The 24,761-nt window shown below is 46.8% G+C and overlaps 1 protein-coding gene across 1 annotated transcript in view; it reads right to left on the bottom strand.

Annotated features, from left to right (window-relative positions):
- Positions 1 to 21,814, bottom strand: part of GPM6B (glycoprotein M6B) — a 154,402-nt gene extending 132,588 nt beyond the window's left edge. The window contains exon 1 of the mRNA XM_039233946.1: positions 21,670 to 21,814. Within this exon, the coding sequence (XP_039089877.1) occupies positions 21,670 to 21,673 (4 nt within the window). The 5' untranslated portion in view covers positions 21,674 to 21,814. The remainder of the gene's footprint in view (positions 1 to 21,669) is intronic.
- Between the last annotated feature and the right edge of the window lie 2,947 nt (positions 21,815 to 24,761).

Genomic DNA, 24,761 nt, shown 5'->3' on the forward strand with positions numbered 1-24,761 from the left:
GAAAAAAAAAAAAAAAGGGAAAGAAAAGCTCTTCCTTGTCCCCACTATCATGGAAGCAGCAATACGCTTATCCCACCGGTCACAGGGATTTTTTTTTTTTATTTTACATTTGTAAATGATACTATGAAACCTGGATTACAAGTGTATCATTGTTCTGAAAGAAAAATTATGCCAGCATCTGAGGTTGTTAAAAATCTGAACGTTTCTACGTTTTCACCAATTGCACTTCCCTATTTGATATGAAAGTATGGCAGACACTGCTTCCTGTTTTCCAAGATCTACTGCCCTCCTCTTCTGCAGTAACTGGGTTTTTAGCTGGCTGCCCAGCCGAAGGGTACGTTTCCCGCAGCCACTTGCAGTTAGGTGTGGTCATATGACCACGTTCTGACTGCTGGGAGAGGAGAAAGGACACAAGCAACATCCCCACAAGGGCCTTCGAGAGCCTGCCCACTCTTTTCTTCTTCCCATTAGCAGGAACGCGAAGGTGATGGCAGGAGCTGCAGCAGCCATCTTGGACCACGAAAAGGAAGCCAAGTCTTAAGTATTGACACAACAATGAGACAGAGCCTAGACCTCTGAATCCCTTCTGGAGGAGAGCCCCCATACCAGCTGGCACTTTTATACCACAGGGATGAAAACTTCCGGCATGTGGAAGTTATTAGTAACATTTTGGGGGGTTTCGTTACAGTAGGTAAACGTATATCCCAGCTAAATATAGTAGGATACCTAACAAAAAAGTGCTTTCCTCTATTAAAAAAATTACAAAAATGATAATAATTATAGAAATATAAAAGAGCTGTTCTTCCAAGTCACCTGGCATCCAGTGGTGCTACCAAAGCATTTTCAGAGAGGATACACAATTTGTGTTATTTTCATGGGATCCCCAAATGTCAGTCTTCCAGTTGGGTCATTTGCCTTGCTCGCTGGAAGTGGCCCCATCAACTGTGACCACTTTTCAAAAATCTAACCCATCATCACAAGTGTGTTACCACGGAGACCAGTACAACAACCGAGCAACAGATTTCCCTCTTCTCTTTCATGCGCTCACAAAAGAAAATAAGTAAGAGAAATGGCATTCTCCATAGCTACCCTCCACCCCAGCGGAAGGTCCCCTGTGGTCATGAGCACCAACACCCAACAAACAAAACCAACCATACCCTTAAACGACACCGCCTATACCAGCTGCCTCAAGGAGAGGTGAGGAACACAGAGACGGAGCCAGAGCGCTTAGGTTCCAACGCTGGCCTTGCCACTTGCTGGCTCTGTGATCTCAGTGGCGATATCTGCGCAATGGTGGCGATTACGCCAGCTGACACAGGTAAGGCACTCAGACCAGCGTCCACACACAGCAAGGACTCGGTGGACCTTTTATACGTGCGCACGTGGGAGGGCAGCAAATTTTGCCAACCCAAGATATGCCTCTTGGTGACTGTTTTTGTTTTGTTTTGAATATATATATTTTTTATTTATTTCTAGGAGGGGGAGAGAGAGAGAGAGAGAGAGAGAGAGAGAGAGAGACAGCGTGAGCAGGGGAGGGTCAGAGAGAGAGAGGGAGATACAGACTCTGAAACAGGCTCCAGGCTCTGAGCTGGCAGTCGGCACAGAGCCCGACGCGGGGCTCGAACCCACGAACCGTGAGATCATGACCTGAGCGAAAGTCAGACGCTTAACCGACTAAGCCACCCAGGCGCCCCGACTGGCGATTGTTAAGAAACTGCAAACGCAGGAGAAGCTCTGAAAAATCAGTAAGTTAGCCGTTGGTAAGGGACATTTACAGGTGTAAGGAAAATCTCCATCTGTAAGGGTGGCTTCCACACCTACCGGGAGGAGGGGGAGGGCTCTAAATCTCTAGAAACTCTTACCAATAGAGAAGGCCAGGCCTGAAATCTGCATAACAACTCTACCCTTGTTTACTGTGCTTTCCCTGGTAACCTCCCCACCCCCCCCCACCAGCATATTTGTCCAACTTCCTCCTGCTAATCTGTTTCATGTCAGTTTTAATTCTTAGGCCAGCCTGAATTACCTTGAAGGGGAGAACATTTTTCCTCCCCAAAAGTGTGTATAAGTGTGTACACGTGTATACGTATATATGCATACGAGACACATAGGCTATACACACAACACCTATATGCATGTCTGTCTGCACACGTCTACGCTATACGTACAAAATAACCGGTTTATATATAATTCGTATACGTGAAACATTTTATACGATAGGAATATATGTATATTTTTATATAATGGGGATGTCCCGTATGTGTATGGGTTTCCATTTGACTGTACACACATGCTCTTTTCTGTGAAAACCAAGTTGACTCATAAAAATAGAGTGTTCTTCCGTCCCAAGTTCAAAACCGTGTCCAAGCTTATTCTCCAGCATTTGTAATACAGCTAATGATTAAGTGCATCTGCTCCTTCAACTCTGAAAGGCCCAGCAGGATTTTCAGCTGCACTGGCCCAACCCCAAGAGGAGGATGGGATGTGGGTACAGAGCAGGACCGGCGCCCAAGGCAGCAGTGACCGGACCTGCCTCAGGAGGCTCTGAACTCGATTTTATTTTCTCGCTGACCAAGGGAGCTTATTCGAGCTAGCAAAAAAAAAAAAAAAAATGTGTAACAAATACAAACACACTCTGCTAAGGAAAGTCAGCCAGAAAGGCTTCAGAAATATATGAAAGAGCAGCTCCCAGGTGGAGCTGACCCTGTCTGCCCCCCCCCCTCCTCAAGCTTTTGGAACGGATATAAAGGAGAGGGACAGCACAGTCCTTGCCTTCCTCTCCAGATCAGGACAGGTTTGGGTCACCAACACACAACACAATTTACGCACGGGTAGATCTACATCAGTGGTCAGGTCCCACTTACGCAGAATTTGAAATGTGCAAAGCCCACTTTAAAGGAGGCAACCGAATGCTGCATTCGGCACCGCTGAAGTTTGTTTACAAAGAACATGTATTCATGGGTGTGTGTGTGTGTGTGTGTGTGTGTGTGTGTGTGTGTGTGTAAGGAGGTTCCACCTTGAAAAAAATAGAGAAATTAGGCAGCACCGTTTATCCGTGGTTTCCAATTCTCTAGAAAATCCAATTAAGGTTGTTTCACTCACTTAAACGTGGCAAGGACTCCACTGAGCTAGGTGTAAACATTCCAATTCTTAAATGACAGACGTTGAAAAGAACTTGAGTGCTTTATAGTAATAACCTCCGGTATTTCTCAAAACAACTGCGTGATCAAGTCAAATGAGGGGTGACTTGCCGGACTTGAGAAAATTGTGTTTATTTTTATGGCAATACAACTCTAGATATTTTTAACCCAAGGAAGCTACAGCCTGCCATTTTTAAGTACAAAGTTACCATGGCAACAATGCCATATACCTGATCTCCTGTACCCTAAAGATAAGTATTTGTAGGTAACAAAATCATAGAAGTAATTAAAGTTTTCCACTTAAGACTCAACTATGTAACGGACTAGAATCTGTCAGGCATTCAAGCAACACCTGAACGTTCAAGGTGCCTGCGATGGGGGTCACTGGGCTTCTGGAGAAGGAAGCATTGTACAACGATGATGTTTCAGTAGGTGAGGACAGTTATTGGCATCGTTTATGGTTTATTCTGTGATACAACTTGTGGTTTTGATCAGCGTATCTTACCCATCATCTCAACTTTCCTAATCGCGTTAAACTACGAATGGTAATTTGCTACATTCAGAAAACGCCCTTTTGCAAAGGTCTGATTCTCTCCCACCGAAAACCTAGGTTTGGGCAGGATGTTCACTGGCAAAAGTAACAACATTCAGATGTAACTAAATCTGAAACTTATTAATAGGGTCCTTAAAATACCCAACTACTATGTAAAGGAGAGAAATGGCTACTATGCGGGAACATATGTAGCAGAAATGCAGACCAGCATTGGTACCCTTCCATCGCCCAAAGAAAATGCGTTCTCTTGAACACATTTGGGTTGTTTTGCTTTTAATCCCTATCACTGTACATCTGACCCACCACCCTGTGGGCTCTTCTCAAGGCCAAAGACTCTCTTAACTCACCACATAGTTCTTGTACACACAACTGCACCTGGGCACGGACCGTGCACCGTGAAAATGAAGCAGGCTGGGCCACCCAGCCGCGTCTCAAATAATGGCTCTGATGAGCCACCTGGGTAGTTCGGTCAGTCAAGCGTCTAACTTCGGCTCGTGTTTGTGATCGTGCTTTTGTGAGTTCAAGCCCCACATCGGGCTCACTACTGTTGGCACAGAGCCCTCTTCGGATCCTCTGTCCCTCTCTCTCTGCTCTTGCCCTGCTTGTGCTCTCAAAAATAAATAAAACATTAAATAATAATAATGCCTTTGATGAGATCAACAAAAGCAGCAACATCACAGTCAGTAACTACTGTCACAGCAAATAGCAACCGCGGACATTCAGAGCTTGGGCACGGATGTGCTTTGGAGGGTCGGGGTCCAGAGCCAATGGCCAAGAAGGAATTCCTGAGGTGTCTTTGGTGCAATTTCCTGGGCAGATGATGCACAGTAGGACCCATCTTTCTTTCCTTCGCCACCTCTTCCTTCCTGAACTTTCCCACTCCCTTTACTTACTTGGAGAGGCCATCAAAACCCTCTTCAATTTCAGCCACCAATCTAGAGGCCAAACCTTTTACCACAAAGATTTCAAACAACAGTATACCAACATGGCGGCTATCACAAAGAGGGATTAGGCAACTGGACTGGAGGCGGGAGGGGTGTTTTCCTGACTGGCCAGTATCTGGCACTAGGATTTCTGTGGGGTAATATTTTAGTGAATAAATACCTGTTTGGGGGGATTTGTTTTGTTCTGAGAGAGGGAGAGACACAGGGCGCAGGTAAACAAGGGGCAGAGAGAGAGAATCTCAGGAGGGGCAGGGGGAGAAAGAGACGGAAGGGGGAGAAAGAGAAAGGAAGTGGGACTCGAACTCACAAACTGAAATCATGACCTGTGCCAAAGTCAGATGCCTAACGACTGGGCCACCCAGGCGCCCCACACCTGCTTTCAAATATAAGGACAAGTCCTATAATAAACTGGGTTCTGATTACTTGCTCTTTCCAAATACAATGAACTCTTAATTCTAGGAAACCAAGGTGGGTTTGACCATTCTTAGTGTCACCCTCAAAGAGCAATCTGTTCATTTCAAGTCATGTTCATGAATGTTTAGCAGTTTTATAGAAATCACACAAAAGAATAAGACTTTCAAATGAGCTGCACAGAAGCCTCAGTGTATGAAATTATATTGGATTTTTTTTCACAAAGACGTCTAAGTAAGATGCACCAATTAAACATTCACAGGAAGAGAGATATAAATATGTTTAGGAATAATTAAAGTGCATGGACATAAAAACTTGACTCTTATCCAGAACAGACATTTTTACCAAATTCTCAAGATATGGAGGAAAAACTTTCCTGCAAAGATTGACTACAGTTACTTTTATATGCCAGTATTAGACCACTGAGAAGCAGGTTACATTTAAGCGAAATAACACACTGAACATAACTAGACACGGCTTCCTCCACGTTGTACTTTAAAAAAAAAAAAAACTTTTTATTATTTTTTTTGAGAAGCAGGAGGGGCATAGAGAGAGGGAGACAGGATCCAAAGCAGGCTCTGCACCGGCATCACAGAGCCCGATGCGGGGCTTGAACTTGTGAACCGCAAGATCATGCCCTGAGCCAAAGGTGGACACTTAGCCGACTGAGCCACCCAGGCGCCCCTCCGTGTCATACTTAACCATTACCCACGTAGGGGTACCACACACACAGAGAGAACCTAGCGCACACACACACACACACACATTTACCGAGCCGATAAAATGGGGGCGGATTCTGTGCTTCACCAAAGGGGATGCTGAAGGGCAGCAGTCTTCAGTTCTTAAGTATCTGGGAGGGACCCCCCAGGTTTGGAGACAGAGAAACCTAAAGCCAGAGTCCTTTAAAGACTAATCAGGAGGAGGCTATAGCCACCATCTGCAACATTTCCGGGGGCGGGGGGGGGGGGAGGGGAATGAATGGGGATTTCTTTTGTCTCACGGCAGGACCAGGCAGGAAATGGCCCTTGGGAGGGAATATTCCAGCTACCACCTCTCTTCTAGCTTGTTGGACAGCTGGGCTATATTAGACCAAACCATACAAACATGCCATATTGGATGCCGTAACGGCCCAATATGGTTTACTTCATGTGTCTCAACCCAAGCCCTTCACCAGGGATTGGGGACATCAGGGAAATAAGACACTTTCATTAGCCTTCGTGTTATTCATTAGCAGCTCTTAGAAGAAAATGAAAAGGTTAATGAACTTGTTGCTTCAAATTAAATGGCAAATGAGACCATCATTGGTTCACCTCAATGTTCTATGTGGTTTTTTTTTTCTTCCCCCGGTTACCTGAGCATTTCAGAGCTTGCTGGAAACAGGCTGGTATAATAAATAAAACCCCTCAGGTAAAAAGAATTTTCTGAATCCAATTATGATCCATTTCATATCATACATGTGATCGTTTGTCTCATTATTCTTACCATAAAGAAAGCCTCGATTGTGGTAGGAATTCACTGGACATCAATGGAGTTCAACAACTGGGTCCGTACAAGCGGCAGTAATTAGGCACATCCAGGACTCAGTCTGTCTGCATCAGAGGCTTGTCCCAAAGGCTGTCAGAAAGGCACCCTTTGAAACGGGCAACTCAACTCCTTCCCCACCTGGGTCCCTTCATTTGGGGTCTACAGTCCCTCGTTCTCTTTCAGCCCTAAACCCAAAGCTTCCCACAGGCTACGGTCTTAAAGGTTTACAAAGATGGTCTTTTATGACCTCAAAAGTTCAGTCTAAGTGTGCATCCCCACCTAGGCGCCCTTGACACTGGGGTCTAGAGGATTGTTTGTTAGGGGAAGACTAAGTTCTGAGCACCGTAGGATGTTTTCAGCATCTCTGGCCTCTACCCACCAGAGGTCAGCAGCACCTCCATACCCTGGCTACAGCAACGAAAAATGTCTCCAGACGTGGCCAGCTGTCCCTGGGGGGCAAAAATCGACCTTAGAATGGAACCATCAGACTGACTGACAAACTCTTCTTCGAACCAAAAAACCACTCCTTGCTTCTTAAAGAATCTGAGGCCTGCACTGCTTACCAGTCCCTCAAGAGAGACACTTGGACTTCCCAAACACTGCCACTGAGCACTGAGGAAAGAGCTGCCCAGGCAGCAAGTCAAACAGCTTCAAGCCACCAACCAAGTAGTGGCTGCCAACCAACAACCCACTCTGTGTCATGGTTACTCTGATCCGACGTTTCCTTTTTCCTTTTCGTGACATCTCACTCTTCCCGTTAGATTGAGGAAACCACAGTTCACTCACAAAGTAGAAAATCCCACCATTTTTGTTCAAATCCCTAAATGCTAAAATAAGAGGACAACAAATTAAACGAACTTTCATTTCTAAATTTAGATTTCAATTTTAAATTCTAGACTTTCTAGAGGCGCCTGGGTGGCTCAGTTGGTTAAGCATCCGACTCTTGATTTCGGCTCAGGTCATGATCTCATGCTTGGGATTCTCTCTCACTCTCCCTCTCTGGCCCTCTCCCACTCCTCTCCAAACAGTTTTGGTTTTTTGTTTTTTTGCTTTTTTTAAGTTCTAGGGGGCGCCTGGGTGGCTCCATCAGTTCAAGGCTGCTCATCCGCTTTCGCCTAGGGTCACGGTCTTGCATTTTGTGGGATCGAGCCCTGCATTGGGCTTGCTGCTATCAGCGCAGAGCCTGCTTCAGATCCTCTTTCCTCTTTCCCTCTGCCCCTCCCCCTGTGAATTCCATCTCTCTCTCTCTCAAAAATAAACAAACCTAAAAAACATTTTTTTTTAAATTCTAGAGTTTCTACATTGAGAGACCACTCCAAGAGAAAAACATACGACAAAAAAATGGTGAATTTTAAGAATGGATTCTATGACTGGATCTTTTAAAGATTACCTAAGTCTAAATATATGGAGGTGGTTTTTTTGGTTTTTTCTAAGTAGCTCCACACTCAACACAGCGGCTGGCTGGCTCAGTCGGTACAGCATGCAACACCTGATCTCAGGGTCATAAGTTCGAACCCCACGTTGGGTGTAGAAATTATTAAAAAATGCATACATACATACAAACTTTAAATAAAAATAAACGTATGGAGGGGTGTGTGTGTGTGTGCGCGCGCGCTGCTTGGTGGCGGGTGGCGGCCAGGGGCAGCAGGCGGTATGCAGAAAATGTCCGACAGCCCGGGTTTGTTCTGGCTGTCATCAACAGTAAGGGAGTAACAACCCTCTACTATTAAAAATTGCATTTCCAAAGTTATGTCCTAGAAGAATTTCAGTTCATGATTTCTGTTGCCTCCAAATAAACAAACAAAAGTTTGAGGACTTGTGGGGGAATATTTCTGTGAAGTGATGGGTAACAGCACACATAATCTCATTTGACAGCTGAATAAACCACTTTCTGGAATAAATCAAGCTCGTGCTCCAGCCCGATGCCGGCCCCCTCTTCAAGGGTGAACAGCTATGTGAAAATATTCCCGGGAAAGTGTTCTGTTAAACTACTGAGGGAAACTGGGTAATCTTGAGTCAACCGTGCAAAGTTCATTTTCTCGAATAACATCACCAAATGTGGAAGTAACAGTCGTTTAAATCACTCTAAAGTTACCTTTGCTGCATCACTCTAACAGATTAGTGGAAAATTCCCTTTTTTCTCTCTTTCAACTAAGAATTTGCGTCCTGAATATAAACTTGGTCTTTGTATTGAGCCCAACCGGGTCTTCTTTTTCTTTTACAAGAAACCCTCATTTTAACAAATTGAAGGTTTTCTTATCTAGTCTTTTTATAGTGTGTCAAAGGTTGGTTGAGATAGAGATACCTCCCTTTACTTGGGTTCTTAGGTCCAGGTTGGTACGGGGGAGCCGAGACTCGGCTTCTACGTCAATCTCAAGAGGTGTGTCCATTCTACTGTACTTCCACAAGCCACACGTCTGTGCAGGGACATGATGACCATCCACAGAATGAGACTTGACACTGATTTACTTTTTCTCTTAAAAAAAAAAAAAAAAGCCACAGAAACTAGGCGGGACCTTTAATACTTTTTTTTTTTTTTTTTTTTAAAGGTGTGCAGAAACATTACTGGGGAACATAAAAGACAACAGAATTGTACAAAGAGCTGTATCATGTATACAAATGGAAGGTTCAGTATGGTAAACACATGGACTATCATGGAAATTATGGTGCAGATTCACTGTAATCCCACTCAAAATCCTAACTGGGAGTTTGTGGAACATGAAAAGCCAATTCCAAAAGCAAGGGAAAAAAAAAAAAAAAGACTACCTCAGGCACTTTTAAACAAGAATGAGACGAGCAAAATTCTCCTAGGAGACACCCAGGCTTATTATACACCTACGGCCACCAGGACGGTGTACTCTTAGCACATAGATGGCATAACACAGCCAAGAAACAGAGTCCAGAGACGTACACGCACATACAGGAGGGAAATTTAAAACATGACAGATGGTATTATGTAAAAATCAGTGGGGAAAGGATGAACCATTAAGTGCATGGTGGTTTCTGCATAGGAAGGATAAAATAAAAATAGATTTCTATCTCTTACTATACCCCTAAATTAAACTCCCAATGGAATAAAGACTGAAAAATGGAAAGCACTACTTAAAAAAAAAAAAACAAAAAACTTTACAAGAAAACACAGAAGAATAGAAGAACACCTTCATGACCTTGGATATAGGAACAATTTTAAAACAAGGCAACAATAAAAGGCACAAATCATAAAATAAAGGAATAGATTAATTAGGACTTACTACAATAAAAAAAATTCAGTACAACAGAAGATACAGCCAACAAGATGACAGAGAGGAAGAGGACACTGTGGACACATTTAACAAAGAATTAGTATCCAGAATGTATGAAGAATCACAACAAGCCAGTAAGAAAAAACAAGGATATAAATGAAGGAGAAAACCTCAAATGGCCATTAACCTACCAAAACGTTTCAAACGATCTAGGAACATCCAACATAAAAAAAACAATGAAATGCCACTTCATACCCATCAGAGTTTTGAAAAAATTAAACGCTGCTGACGATACAAAACGCTGGTGAAGATAGAGACGAACGTTCGCGCACTGTTGGCGGGACGGAAATGGATACCGCTACGTGGGAAGCAGCGACACTCCGTTTTCTGGCCGGCCTCGAGTGATGACAAAGTGTTCACGACATCATTCATTGGATGAGGAACTTCGTCCTCCCCAAAGGAACGAAGGCAGATTGTTTGTATACATCCAAACAACACAATAAGTTCATTTGGCAAAAAATGTTTCGTTATCGATTTCTGAAAGCTTTCAGGAGGAGGGCCAGGAACCATCCCAAGCTCCCAGCCCTTGGCTAAGTTGCAGTGTACGACGGATAGCCACCCACCAACACTCCACTGACTACTACTGTTAGTTCGGACAATTCTTAAAACTCCCATCTTCTTCGGGAATCTGCTCGGGAGGACGGCTCAACATCTGTCATATCCTTAGAGCTCGAAGCCATAAAATATTTATACTGATCAGCTCCTAAATAAATATGAAACACCTACAACCATCCCTTTATTTACAACCCTGCCATCCCGAACTTTCCATTTCCCAGGGGGATAATGGGGCTACCTTCCTTATCTCCGAATCTCTTCAGCCATATGCACGTTTTCCATGTGCCTGTCTCATGGCTCATCAACGGTTTTCAAAGCGCTTCTCACACCTGCTGTGTCAGTTTTCCACTCAAAACAGAGAGTAGGAACCAGTGGTCTGTAGACTCCCTAGCACACCTCTATACGCGAAGGCATTTAATAAGCGCTTTTAACATAGTGATTTATTTTTTTATTTTTTAAAATATTTTTGAGAGAGAGAGAGAAAGAGAGACAGAGCTCAAGTAGGGGAGAGGTAGAGAGAGAGGGAGACACAGAATCTGCAGCAGGCTCCAGGCTCCAAGCTGTCAGCACAGAGCCCGACGCGGGGCTCAAACCCATGAACCACAAGATCATGACCTGAGCCGACGTCGGTCACTTAACCGACTGAGCCACGCAGGCGGCCCTTAACCACAATGATTTAGCAGTCTATTTTTCAGACAGAAAACATCACCGGCTTTCAAAATAACATTATTAACGCTGATCATAAGCTGTCAGACCTGTTACCTGTAGGGTTCCATTTATATAAAGTGGAAAAACAGGCAAAACTATGTTGGCAGAAAATTAGTGATTACGCTTGGCTTGGGTGCCTCAAAGGGAGCGTGCAGGAGAATACTGCCGGGCTGGTAACATTTCGCTTCTTGATCTACGTACTGGTTAAGGTTGGAAAAACTTACCAAGCTATATACGCTTACAGTTTGCCCACTTTTTGTGTTGATAAGCTTCAATAGCAAATTTTTGTTAAGTTTATTTCCGTATGGGGGAGGGGCGGTAGGGACAGAGAGAGAGAATCCCAAGCAGCTTCAGCGCTGTCAGTGCAGAGCCTGACTGCAGGGCCCAAACTCACAAACCAGGAGATCATGACCTGAGCCGAAATCAAGAGTCGGACGCTTAACCGACTGAGCCACCCGGGCGCCCCTCAATAGAAAATTTTTTAATGCTTTTTATAAAATCCGTGCCTCTTACAAAACGTCTAGAAGTATTTGTGATGATAGCATTACATAAGAGAGCTCAAACCAGTTTTCAGGAATCCAGGACATTGGCTTTGCAGAACGGTAATATTTCATGAAATGGAAATTCATCTCTTTAATGTTCTGAATTCGATTTTACTTACCATGGCAACTGTCAGAAACGCCACATGAGAAAACTCAAGGAAAATATAAGATAAAGTGCTGCATCAAATCAAGTTAGCTTAAGGGTCTGCATTCCTTTGCTAATTACATCTCCATCCTTTGCTCTTTGTGTGAGGAACAGACGCCTGAATTCAAGCTGCCATTTTAAACCTTCCATTTAAACATTCTTTTCAGGGAGTGTGAAACATCACATTCCTAAACCTAACAGAGGGTCCCGATGCACATACAGAACAGTGCAGTTCCCGGGCTCCTTCGAACCAGCACGTCCAACGTTCTTGCGCTTTTTAAGAGAACTAGTTTCCCAGCGTGCTCAGCCCTCTGAACAGACCGAATTATGGTCTCCCTGGGGTTGGGGGGGGGGGGGGGAATCAACGGCTGTGGGAACTGATGCCGATGCCTGTGAGCCACAGGGGGAAAGGAGTCCTTCCTCTTCCTCTCACTACCCCTGGGTCTCCCAAACACATAGAAAAATGTAAGGAACCCATGACTACAGGCCCTCAGGACAAGATAGGACAGAACGTGCAGCAAGGCTGCCTCAAAGGCTTAATCTGGGTAGATTTGATTATAGCTAAGGGGATGAACTCTAAATATGGAAAGGCCATCAAGGTAATTAAGGATATTACAAAAATGGGACTAGATCCTTGATGTCTTTCTACTTAATGAAGAGCACAAATGATGATGAAAGCGATTTTAGTGAGCAGGATCAATTTCCTCTAGGTTCAGCCCCCTCAGGGCTCCGGCGCACTGAATGTCAGAACAGCGAAAGCCGCGCACCCCCCCCCCGATCTCCGGGGGGGGCGTCTGCTCTCATTAATGAGTTGGTTTCATCCCCTTTTTACTCCAAAGAGAGAGTGAATTAGGTGGTCTGCAAGGGTCCCCATTCTGTCTCCAGATTCTCTGATGATGTTGAGAAAGGTTAAAAATTGAAAGAAAAAAAAAACCAAAACCCCAAAACTTCCTTCAGCTAGAATCAAACATCCCTTTTGGAAGGCGAACACCCTTTTCACCAGCGATCTGCCTGCGCAGTAAACGTGCTAACAAAGTCCTCACAGACGCCACTGCTGAGATTTTAGAAGACCGTGAGGCACAAAAACGTTTTCAATCTCTCGCATTCTAAAGCAAGGTTGTCAAATCTGGCCACGTGTAGCAACGTGGATGGAACTCGAGGGGGTTATGCTGAGCGAAATCAGGCAGAGAAGGACAGCTACCATATGTTTGCACGTATAGGAGGATTAGGAGGAACTTGACAGAGGACCGTGGGGGAGAAGGGGGGAATTAGTGGGGGAGAGGGAGGGAGGCAAACCATGAGAGACTCTTGAATGCTGGGAACAAACTGAGGGCTGATGGGGGTGGGGGGAGGGGGGTGATGGGCATGGAGGGGGGCACTTGTGGGGATGAGCACTGGGTGTTATATGGAAACCAACTTGACAATAAACTATTTTTAAAAATAAATATTAATATAAAAAAATAAAGCAAGGTTGTCAGCAAGGGGCACTTCTGCCGCTCAACGACTGTTCTTTGGCCACGTTGGAAGACATTTGCGGTTGTCACAGCAAGGACAGTGTTACGAGCATGTAGCGGGTAGACACCAAGGATGCTACTAAATATCCTCCGGAGCACAGAAAGCAGAAATTAACAGTCCTACAGAAAACAAACCAATAAATAGACAACCAAACACTAAGCAGTGACTCTAACTCCGCATCCTTTACAATGTATGTGGTCATACCAAGTTCAAATATACGGAGTTACGTGTACACACACACACACACACACACACACACACACACACACAGCCATTCAGAATAAAATGCAAGGGGCACCTCGGTGGCTCAGTCGGTTGAACATCTGACTCTTGATTTCGGCTCAGGTCATTATCCCAGGGTCATGAGGTTGAGCCCCGTGTTGGGCTCCACACTGAGCATGGAGCCTGCTTGGGATTCTCTCTCTCCCCCCGCTTCCCTCCCTCTGCCCCTCTCTCCAGCTCTAAAATTAAAAAAAAAATTAATAAAACAAAACTCAAAAGATCAGGTTTAAGCAATTTTTCCTTTGGCAGACTTTGTTTTCTGACGAAGGAAGCAGTTATTAGCTGTAGACATTAAAATCCTACCCTCTGATCACTAGAAAAATGTACTCTTTTTATTAAGTGGTCAGTTCATCCATCCACTGTAGTTATCAGATGGAAGTATCAATCTACCAAGATAAATTTTAAAATAATTGGCCAAGATCGATCCAGAAGGATACAGAAAATACAAATTCCCTACCTCACCAGGAATGAGCAGGGGGGACCACTATGAGCCTTGTAGGACAGGATTCAACGGTCAATTGATTCAACATCAATACAAGTATATGACGAACACTCTATGTCCGCAAAGTTGGTAACTTAGAGAAGATGGAAAGAGTCCTTAAACACAACTCAGCAAAAATGAAACAAAAAGAAAGAGGAATTCTGAACACCACAATCTCTGAAAAAAACATAAAACATAACTTTATAAATTCTTTTTCATGTTTGTTTATTTTTGAGAGAGACAGAGCGTGAGCAGGGGAGGGGCAGAGAGAGAGGGAGACACAGAATCTGAAGCAGGCTCCAGGCTCTGAGCGGTCAGCACAGAGCCCGATGCGGGGCTCGAACCCACAGACCACGAGATCATGACCTGACCTGAAGTTGGACGCTTCACCGACTGAGCCACCCAGGTGCCTCTAAAACACTTCCACAAGGAAAACTCCAGACCCAGATCACAGTGCTGAATTGTTTCAAACGTTTAAGGAAGAAAAATGCCACTTTTAATATTAGTAATGAAATAGACAAGACTGGGTTCCATTCCAAGGGCCACCCTCTCTGGGGTCATAGCTAAGATGACCCTTTCCAGCCCAGAAGGGCTCAGGCTTCCTTCCTTCTCCATTTCCTCCTTTGAAAGGGAAGAGGAAACAGACAATATGACAAACGGTTTTGCAAGCTTCCCATCTAGGTGTCCAATGGTAACTAAAACGGCTCCTCCCCAATCTTGCTTCCTACGCTCCCCACCTCATTCTTGGCTCAGGCCAAGCCAGTTTCTTCACGATTCCACCAGCAGCCAAGCCCGCTCACTGCCACCTCTCTTCCGCTGAACCCTAAAGCGTCTCCACTCTTTTCCAAACACCTCAGCCCCAAGTGTCCACCAGAAGCTTCATGTAAGCGACAAGCTCTCACCCTTCTCAGGACTCCGTCTAGACTTCGGTTTGGAATCTGACAACTAGACACGAAGGATCCTCTATCCCAATGGTTTCTCTTATGTCCTCAGATAGATGATCGCTTCCCTCCACCCATCACTTCCCTGCTTAAAATCCCTCGGGGATTCTCCGCAACCAAGGCGGGGACCTGAAGTTCTTTCCTGCTCTCACCTGTGGCCTGCCCCGCGCGCCCCCCCCCCCCCCAGCCAGCCCCACGCGTCTGTATTCAGGGAGGGCCTGGGATGGCTTCCGATGGTCACCGCGACCCATCAACCACTCATCCTTCAAGAATGCGATCAAGGGTAACGGTGTCCCCAAGGAACCCCACTCTGAAATACCAACACGGGCCCCCCCACCCCTCCGTTTTCCTCAGACAGAGGAAATTAGACATACGAGCTGTGCTTAACTTCTGTTGCAACTGTTCATCTCTCTCAAAGGACTGTACTGATGAGGACAGAACCCAGTTGGGGGGGGGGGTGGCTTTTTTTTTTTTTTAAGATTTTATTTTTGAAGTAATCTCTACACCCAACGTGGGGCCAGAACTCACAAGCCTGAGATCAAGAGTCGCAGGCTCCACGTGCGGAGTCAGGCGGGCGCCCTGGACACGAGCCAGTTTTGCCGGTTTATCTTTTGTGTCGGGACTCAGCCACAGTACCTGGCTCATCCGAGCAGGGCTCCCAGTGCTTGGTGAGTGAGCAGCTGTCTTACACTCCCAAGGGCCCCCAGGGTAGCAGGCACTGAACGGAACTCAAATGCCCTTGGGGAACGGCCCACGCCAGTGGCCTTGAAGTAGGCACTGTGTAACCCAACGGCAGAACCCAGGGAAAACACTGCAACCGCATTCCCTTCTAATCCTCAGGGAAGTGATGAAGCTCATGCAAACAGTGTCTGACTCCAAGCTTTCCTGGACTTCAAAAGTCTGACAGGAGGGAAGTCCTTTTCACCAAGGACAGGAAAAGATTGTTAAGACATCAAAAGGAAACAAACAAAAAAAAAAAAGCTAAAGGAAAAAAAAAAGTAATGACATAACATTCAAACTGCTCTTTAAATTCTTTTGGGTCTGTCTGCCTGCAGCAATCAAATTACTTCTTAAGTGTCTTCAAGCTCTGAATTCTGTTATTCTGTGAAAATCCGTGCTGAAAGTATTCATGTTATTAAAGAATAATTAATCCCATTTGCCCTATTTAATTTAGCATGGTTTAGCACAGTACCTTAATACCAAATATAATTTCATGCACCTTGTCATCCATAATTTATAATGTAAATAGGCCTTGATGAAGTACATTTTACACAGCAAAACCCTGATGCCTTCAACAGATGCTTGTGAGGCACCTACGATACGCCAATCATTGGAATGAAGGCTGGGACAGAAGAATGAAACAATCTTTGCTCTTGAGGAATTTGAACAGACAAGCAAGCGTATTAAAAACACGAACAACAGGGGTGCCTGGGTGGCTCAGTCGGTTAAGCCTCCAGACTTCAGATCAGGTGAGGATCTCGAGGTTTGTGAGTTTGAGCCCCGCATCGGGCTCTGTGCTCACAGCTCAGAGCCTGGAGCCTGCTTTGGATTCTGTGTCTCCCTCTCTCTCTGCCCCTCCCCCACTCACACTCTCAAAGGTAAGCATACATTAAAAAATTTTTAACCAAAAAATAAATAAAAACACAAACAAGCCAGCTAATAGTAACCAGAAAAATGTTAAAATTTTCACATGGAGGACACAGGCTTAAAAATGCAGTAGCGGCCCTCTTATTAGCATTTAGCCCTTGGACACACCCAATCGCCCCTTATTTCCCATTCCTTTGTAAACCACACTGGCCACGGAGCATCTCTATCCTGCTCTGCCATCAGCTGACTTATGTACCTAAGAGTCAGCTGTGTTAGCTCTCGGGACTATTTAGGCCAGTTGTATTTGTTACTGTAATTTTGAAATGTGATTCAGTACTACATAGACTAATAAAATGTGTGCACAAGACAGAGTTCCTATTTCTCTGAAACCCAAGGTGCCGGCTTTGGAAAGTCTTCCAGGAGGGTCCCTTGGAAAAGTGATGTTAAGAGCATTCTGCACACAGATTGGTTCCCCATGCCTGGAAGTGCTCATTCTACTTTACCAGAATCTGAAGCAGGAAATCAAAAGCTGAGGCATCTGAGCTGTGATTGATACACGAGCAGGACTTCAGTAGAATCCCGATCAGGGCTCTCATTGCAAGCAGGGGCCTCGACTCTATGACTGGAGGAATCAGGTTGAAAGGTAAATAGAATGTTCAAGACATGTATGTGGCACTTCTGAGGATTCACCACTTGGGCAGTTTCAATAAACCATCTCTAACTCCTTGACCCTGGATGAGGCAGTGAAGGATCATCTCTAAGAAACCCTTGCAGGGGTCAAGTGGTTTGGCCAACAGCTTTCGCTGGAGCAACAATATCCTTTTAATTATTTCCTGTTTGTCACAAACACGCCTCTGCGCTACTGCACTGTGAGGTCTATTTACAATCTCAGTTTGCATCCAGGAGACTTTAGGGAGCTCTCTCCCAAGGCAGGAGGGCAGGCTCATTTTAAGATCTTTACCCTCACGGAGCAAGAGACTAGCACGTTCTGGAAATACTTCCTGCCCAGCTATTCATCAGGATACCATTCCTGGGTCTCCAACTGCATCTGAATTTCGGAGCAACCTTCCAGAACCAAACACGTATGTATGCATGTATGGCCCCGCAGGGGGCTGCTTTCGGAGTTTTGCCTCTGAAGGTGGTCTGGGCCCTGTGGGGGGGGGGGGGGGGGCCCAGAGGCTCTAAGGAGCGGCCAGCTCTCAGGANGTGCCCAGAGGCTCTAAGGAGCGGCCAGCTCTCAGGAGAAGGCGGCAGGAGAAGCCAACACTGGAAACGCTACAGCTTCTTCCACCAGGCTCCCTGGAGAAGGGCCAATCGTCCTGTGATGTTGGCTTCGTGGAAACAAATAGTGTTGAAACAATTAGGGAGTTGTTTTCTCCTGTTTTTCAAGCATAACATTACCCTCTCATTTTTTGCGCCTCTAAATTACATCCATTTAGATCTGGAAGAGCCCAAAGAAATAATCTCACCAAATCCTTTGATTCCATAGTCAACGGAGAGCAAGAAGAGAAAGTGATTTGCCCCAGATCACAGAGCAACTTGGTTGGGATGGGCAGGCGGGTCCGCGGCCCCTGGCTTGCCCCGCCTTTTCCTCAATTTCCTCACCCTGGGGACCTGCGGCATCAGCGCCAGGGAGCTTGGTAGAAATACAGAAACTCCGCTCCCATCCAGGCCCACGGAATCAAAAACTGCTTTTTTTGACAAGACCAAAGATGATTGGCAGGCAGGTTACAGTGCAAGAAAACCTGCTCTGAACCAGTTTTTTGTAACGCTATCTTGTGAAATGACGGTTTCAATTCATAATCCTCGGAAAAACATCCTTCCCACAAAATGGAGGGGAACAATTACTTGGATGTATCTGATCATTTCACATGCAATTTTCTATGGAATTATAGGTAGCTCCTGAAACCCAATCAGCATTTCTCTCTGGATACGTGATCCAAGTGAAAGCAAGGTAGTCCACAAATGCCTTTATCAGAGGTTCCTGCACTGAATCCATGCCGTTACCTTCAGGCCTGCGAAGAAGATAACGGCATAAAAATTCTGGGGGCGTCCGGCTGGCTTAGTCAGTCGAGCATGCAACTCTGGATCTCGGGGTCGTCGAGGCTGAGCCCCGTGTGGTGCACAGAGATTACTTTAAGAAAAAAAAAAAATTGTTAGGCAACAGGAGTTCCCGACAGATAAACCCAGAGTAAAACTGGGAATGCGTGTGCGCCCACGCACGCATGCGCACAGAGGCACGGCGGCCAAACGTGGAACTCTCCAGCCAGGGAAGAAATCGGTTTCAACACCCTTAGGTGGTGTGCTGTGTACAAACCATGTATCCACATCTTTCCACTTGTGTCCCGCAACCGAAGTTACTGAATAGTCCAACACACTTCCAACATTAGTTGGCTCAGTGCATTTACAGGAAATGGCCCGAATAGGCAAATCCAGGGACACAGAACGTAGATTAGCGGCTGCCAGGAGCAAGGGGGATGGGACCGAGAGCGACTTCCAATCGGCACAGGGTTTCTTTTTCAGGGGAGGACACTGTCCGTGGTGGTGGGGACAGGACTCTGAATACACTAAAAATCACAGACTTTGTACACTCCAACCTGCAAATTGTATGGCATGTAAATTATAATTTCAACAAAGCCAAAAAAACCCGTTCAACAATAAAAACTTATTTTGGATTACGTTGAAAGCTCCCACTATACGTACCACTACTAAGTATTTTTCCATTTTAAGGTGTTGAATACTTTAAAATTTGAGTCCAAAGAGGCTTTTACTTCCATCAACCTCACTCGTTTTACTAGTAAATTAACAGCCGGTTAAGGAAGTGACTTGTCTAAGAACCCAAGTCCCAACTCAATGGACCAATGGGGAGAAGTTTCCCAACATTAAATCATTTCAATTAAAACATTCATAAGGGCATGTTGGATAATTAAATACATCTGGAAAAATAAAACCAGCTCATGGCCTCCTGGTGTATTTACTAAGAATCTACCAAAGGAAATCAGGATGTTTCCTTTTGGCATCAAGAGAACTTTTATTTTTTTTATGTAAAAACTAAAAACTAAAACCAAGGACACAGCCAGAATGAGTGACGCATGAACAAATTACCAAGAACTGGCAATGGAAATGTAGAACCCACGATTGTGACTGTCAACTGGATCCACAAGACGCAAAGCACTTTCCTGAGGACAGGCCTCTCTCAGGTTTGGGCATTTGCTTCAGGAGAACAGACATCCACACGTATTTAAAAACTAAAGTCTGCCCCCAGTGAAATACTGGGAAAGTCCCCCTCGAGAACACACGTGGTAACTGAACGCTTGATTTCTGACCGGTTCGAATCCCAACGCCTACTACTAAAAAAAAAAAAAAAAAAAAAGAAAAGAAAAGAAACGAAACTTGAATTCAGAAACATTAGTTAACGCCTCCCTCAGTACTGCACTTTTCTGGAACTTCACCATCTCTGTGCCAAGCATTGCCAAAAACAGTTCAAGTCTTAGGGCAGCCAGCTGATGGGGGTGTAGGAGCCTCATTTAAAAGGGAGCACTGGAGGGCGCTTGGCTGGCTCCAACAGTGGCGCACAAGGCTCTGGATCTGGGGATTAGGAGTTCGAGCCCCACTTTGGGGGTAGGGATGTCTTAAAAAGTAAAATCTTAAAAATTAATTAATTAAACTAAAGGGAGCATTGAGGGATGGGACTACTCGGGTGGGGGCGTTGAGAGAAGTAGGAACCAGAGGTACATGTCACGCAACCCTGCCCTTTCTAGAAGGATTTTATCCTAGCCCGGCCCTAACTTTTTGGGAAGAAAATTTTCTGGTTGGAGTCAGGGGCCTCATTTGCTTTCATATTTTGATCACCTGATAAATTCGAGAAGCTTCAGCTGTGAAATTCTTTGCTCTTCACTTTAAATTCAAAGTAAATATGCCCTTCTTAGTGTCTGTCCCTCAGCAAAATGACGATCGGCACAAAATTACACTCCCTCACTTACACATACACACACACACACTCTCTCTCTCTCTCTCTGTCAACAGCGGAGAGATGCAGACTGGGTGAGGGGCCACGGCCAGGGGTGGCGGCCGGCCAGGAATTCCCAAGCCCTGACCATTATCCCGCAGTGCTTAAGCCCCCGGCGCTGCTCATTAGGAATGCTTCGGCGGGGCTCTCCAGCCTGTGGTTTTTGTGGCGCGTGTGGCTGCAGTCTGGCTGCCACTGGAGACCGAGAACGGAGCAGGGGGAGAAGCCCTTCCCCAAACACAGCTCGCAGACATTGCCGGCGGTGCGGCGGAATTAGCAACCTGCCGACAGAGTCCCCATTCAACGACACGCTGCTGACGGCAGCAGTTCGGGGTATTAGCAGGGGGCAGAACGAGTCCTACAGCCGCCCCAGGGCCAGGTTGGAGATTTCCAAGCCCCAGAACCGGGCTTTCAGCGGTACCAGTCGATCCCCCCAACTGCATTCGAACCCCCTTGGCACACAGCCGCCACCTGCGCCCAGGCCCGCATTTTGATAGTTGCAACAGGGGACAAAGAGACTCCCCCTCTGTCCCATCCCGTCCCTCCCCCCTCCCCGGCTTCAGGGTCACGGTTCCCAAACGAGCTCTCGGAAGACCCCAGCGTTGGGGAACTGGGCGTCTGTTTCCTGTGGGGTTAAGGGCAGCAAGATCACGGCGGGGGGCGGGCGCCTGGGAGCTGAGCGCTCGGACGACAAGGAGAGCGTCCCGGGAAGCCGGCAAGAAGCTCCTCTCCAACCAACCCTGAAAATAAAGCCGCGGCCCGCTGCCCGGGACGCCCCGTCCGCTCTCCCTGCAGCCCCTCCCGGGAGGCCAGCTCTTCCCCCGCCCCCCCCCCCGCAAGCGCCCCGCCGGGGGGCCGCCCGAGCGCGGCCCGGGCGGGGGCGCCCCCACCGCCGGGCCGGGCCGCGTACCTGGGCGCTCGGGACACCTGCGCCGCGCCCCTCCCACCTCCGGCCCCCGCGCCCGGGGTGCCCCGGGAGCCCCACCTGAGCCGAGGCGGGGCCGGGGGCGCGGGGCCGGGCGCGCTGGCTTACCCATGGCTGGAGACTGGCGGGAGGGGCGCGGGCTCCCCGGGGACGGGCAGAGCCGGTGGCACAAGTTTGCAGGTCTGGCGGGCACGTGCGCGGGCCGGGCTCCGGGCGTGCTGCTGCGCTGCTGGGCTGGCGGCTGGCTCCTGGCTCCGGGGCCGGGGTGGGAGCGCCGCGCGGCTCCGCCTGCACTGGGGGCCGGCCGTGCCGAGAGGGGCCCTGACGTCAGCGCCGGGGGCTTTGTGCGCCCGCAGCGAGGGCCCGAACCCGGCAGCGGGCGCGCCGGGGCGGCCGGCGCTGTTCCAGGCTTCCTCTGGGACCCCCAGGCGGGCGCGGAAGTTGCGCGGAAACCCGAGAAGCCGAGGGGGTGGGGAGGATCTGGGGGTGGGGGGCGCGGGTTCGCTTCCCAGGCCCGAACTGTCAACAGCTGGAGGGAGGCTTTGCGGTCCTAGTCTTAGCCCATTGTGCAGATGATGAAACTGAGGCCCGGGACACCGAACCAAGGACGGCCGGTGGCTGGCAGCGTCGCCCCCATCCGTAGTCCCGGATCCTTCTGTTCACATATGAGCTGCGGGTGATTGCTTAACTCAACGCTGGTCGTACATGAGAATCAGCTGGGGAGATTTAAACACCCCGTTGCGTCAGGGCCTCTGCGGGTGGGACCGAGGCATCCAAGCTGCAAAAGCTCCCCAGGTGATTCTCATGTGCATCCAAGGTCGCCAACACTGGCTTGAGTTGCTTGCTGGTAACGATGGTCCCGAAGGGCACGGGCAGGTTGGGGTGGTGAGAGGTTTGGTGGTGTCCTTAACCGGCCGCCTTGATCCGCGGAAGCCCAGCCGGGTCAGGCTCTGGGAGACTTTGCAGACTCGCCCGTCACTGCTTCTCCCACTGCTCAGGCCTTGCACGCGAGCCTGTAAGTGAATTCATGGTTTAACAGTGTCCAGGGCTTAAATTCCTTCTGTCTCCTTAGAGAATAATTTCCCTGTCTCCAAAGGTATTAGAAAAGCGCCCAGACCCCTGTCACGTTTCCACGGTTGATATTTGCGAGACATTTCTGAGCCCGCTACTCCGGCGGACAGTTCATGTTACTTCGTTGTTCTGAAAATACTTCCATCGTACTACGTGAACAGAGGGCTGCATAAACTGTAAACCGTGGCTAGTACACTTAAGGGACATTTAACCCCAAAGCGAGAGCCTTTCAACTTGAGAAAGAGTGGAGGTAGCAAACATTTCATCTATTGCAATTGATTGGATTAGGAAAGATTTCATCAAGCCAGAGCTCTAGAAAACCTAATAATATTTTTGCATTAAAGGACAGAGATTTGTGCCAAGAGGATCACTGGCTCATTTTCACAGTCCCACGGAAATAGTCCTCACCAATCGTTATGCACTAATGAAACAGCAGAGAGCTCATCGGTTTAACTTTTTGTCCCCCGTTACAGGAAAGCCATCCATTTGAATGAGGCCCGAATGCCTCGCATGCAGGAATCCAACTGCAGACAGCAATAAGTGAGATTGCCTTGCTCTGCAAGGGCAGAGACCAAGGTGGAGGTGGTTGGGGGCACAGAGGAATTCCTTCAAAGTCCTGGGTTAGAGAAGAGCCTCTAGTCTTGCTCTTTCTTGCATCTTGGGAGACTCCTAGGAGACTGTGCAAATGACAGAATGCGACTCCGGCCTGACATTCGGAAATCGTATTTTGGCCAGCCATGACCTCACTCCACCACCCCGGGACCAAAAATTCTTTTTTTTTTTTTCCTAATGTTTTATTTATTTCTAGGAGAGAGAGAGAGAGAGAGACAGCGTGAGCAGGGGAGGGTCAGAGAGAGAGGGAGTCACAGACTGAAACAGGCTCCAGGCTCCGAGCTGGCAGTCAGCACAGAGCCCGACGCGGGGCTCGAACCCACGAACCGTGAGATCATGACCTAAGCGAAAGTCGGACGCTTAACCGACTAAGCCACCCAGGCACCCCAAAAATTCTAAGGTTTTGTACCCTGAGATGAAAGTAAACCCTCTGGTCCGCTTTCTATCATTCCCTAGAAGTCTTGGATTTTTTTTTTCTAACCAAAGAAAAGAAATAACAGCTGTCCAAATATTAAAGCGAGCCACAGTGGGGGTGGGGTGGGATGCTGTGATAAAAAACCAGGTTCTAGCAACTGTGTCTACAATGTTAAAGGAAAGCCACATTTTAATAGAAATTTTTACTCACTTTGGAAATGTCATGGACTTATTTCAACAACTGTCCCTAACACTCTTAAGAAGGAAAAGAACTCCCCCCCCCCCAAAAAAAAACCCACCAAAAAACAAACCAGCAGTTGCGAAATCAGCAAGACTACTACAGACAGGGTACAGAAGATGGCTAGTAAGCATATTTGAGTATTACTCAAAGAAATGCTATTTTAAGATAAATCATTCTTCTCATATTAAGCAACTGAAACCTTTAAAAAATAAAGTAAGATTTGAGGCACCTGGCTGGCTCAGTCAATAGAGCATGTGACTCTTGATCTCAGGGTTGTAAGTTCGAGCCCCACATCGGGTGTAGAGGTTACTTAAAACTAAGATCTTTAATGGGGCGCCTGGGTGGCTCAGTCGGTTAAGCGTCTGACTTCGGCTCAGGTCATGATCTCACAGTTAGTGGGTTAGTGGGTTTGAGCCCCGCATCGGGCTCTGTGCTGACAGCTCAGAGCCTGGAGCCTGTTTCAGATTCTGTGTCTCCCTCTCTCTCTGCCCCTCCCCTGCTCACGCTGTCTCTCTCTCTCTCTCTCTCTCTCTCTCAGAAATAAATAAAAACATTAAAAAAAATTTAGAAAGCTTTTAAAAAAAACCAAGATCTTTAAAAAAATAAAGACTGCTTTGCAGGTGGGCGAGTAAATTGGTAGAGCCTTTCTGGAAAGCAATTTGGCAGTATATATCAAGGCACTTAAAAATATTCCTAACTTCTGACCTAATAATCTTGCTTCTGGGACTTTCTCCTAAGTAAATAATGACTGTTTCAGTCAAAATTAATGTAAAAAGGTGTTTATCTCAGACGTGATGTAAGCAACACCTATTCAATAAAAGGGAAGCTGTTACATAAATTAGTGTTGCTCTAGTTGAGTGGC

Source organism: Hyaena hyaena, unplaced genomic scaffold, assembly GCF_003009895.1.
Source record: "Hyaena hyaena isolate Hyena2069 unplaced genomic scaffold, ASM300989v1 scaffold_80, whole genome shotgun sequence".
NCBI classification, from domain to species: domain Eukaryota; kingdom Metazoa; phylum Chordata; class Mammalia; order Carnivora; family Hyaenidae; genus Hyaena; species Hyaena hyaena.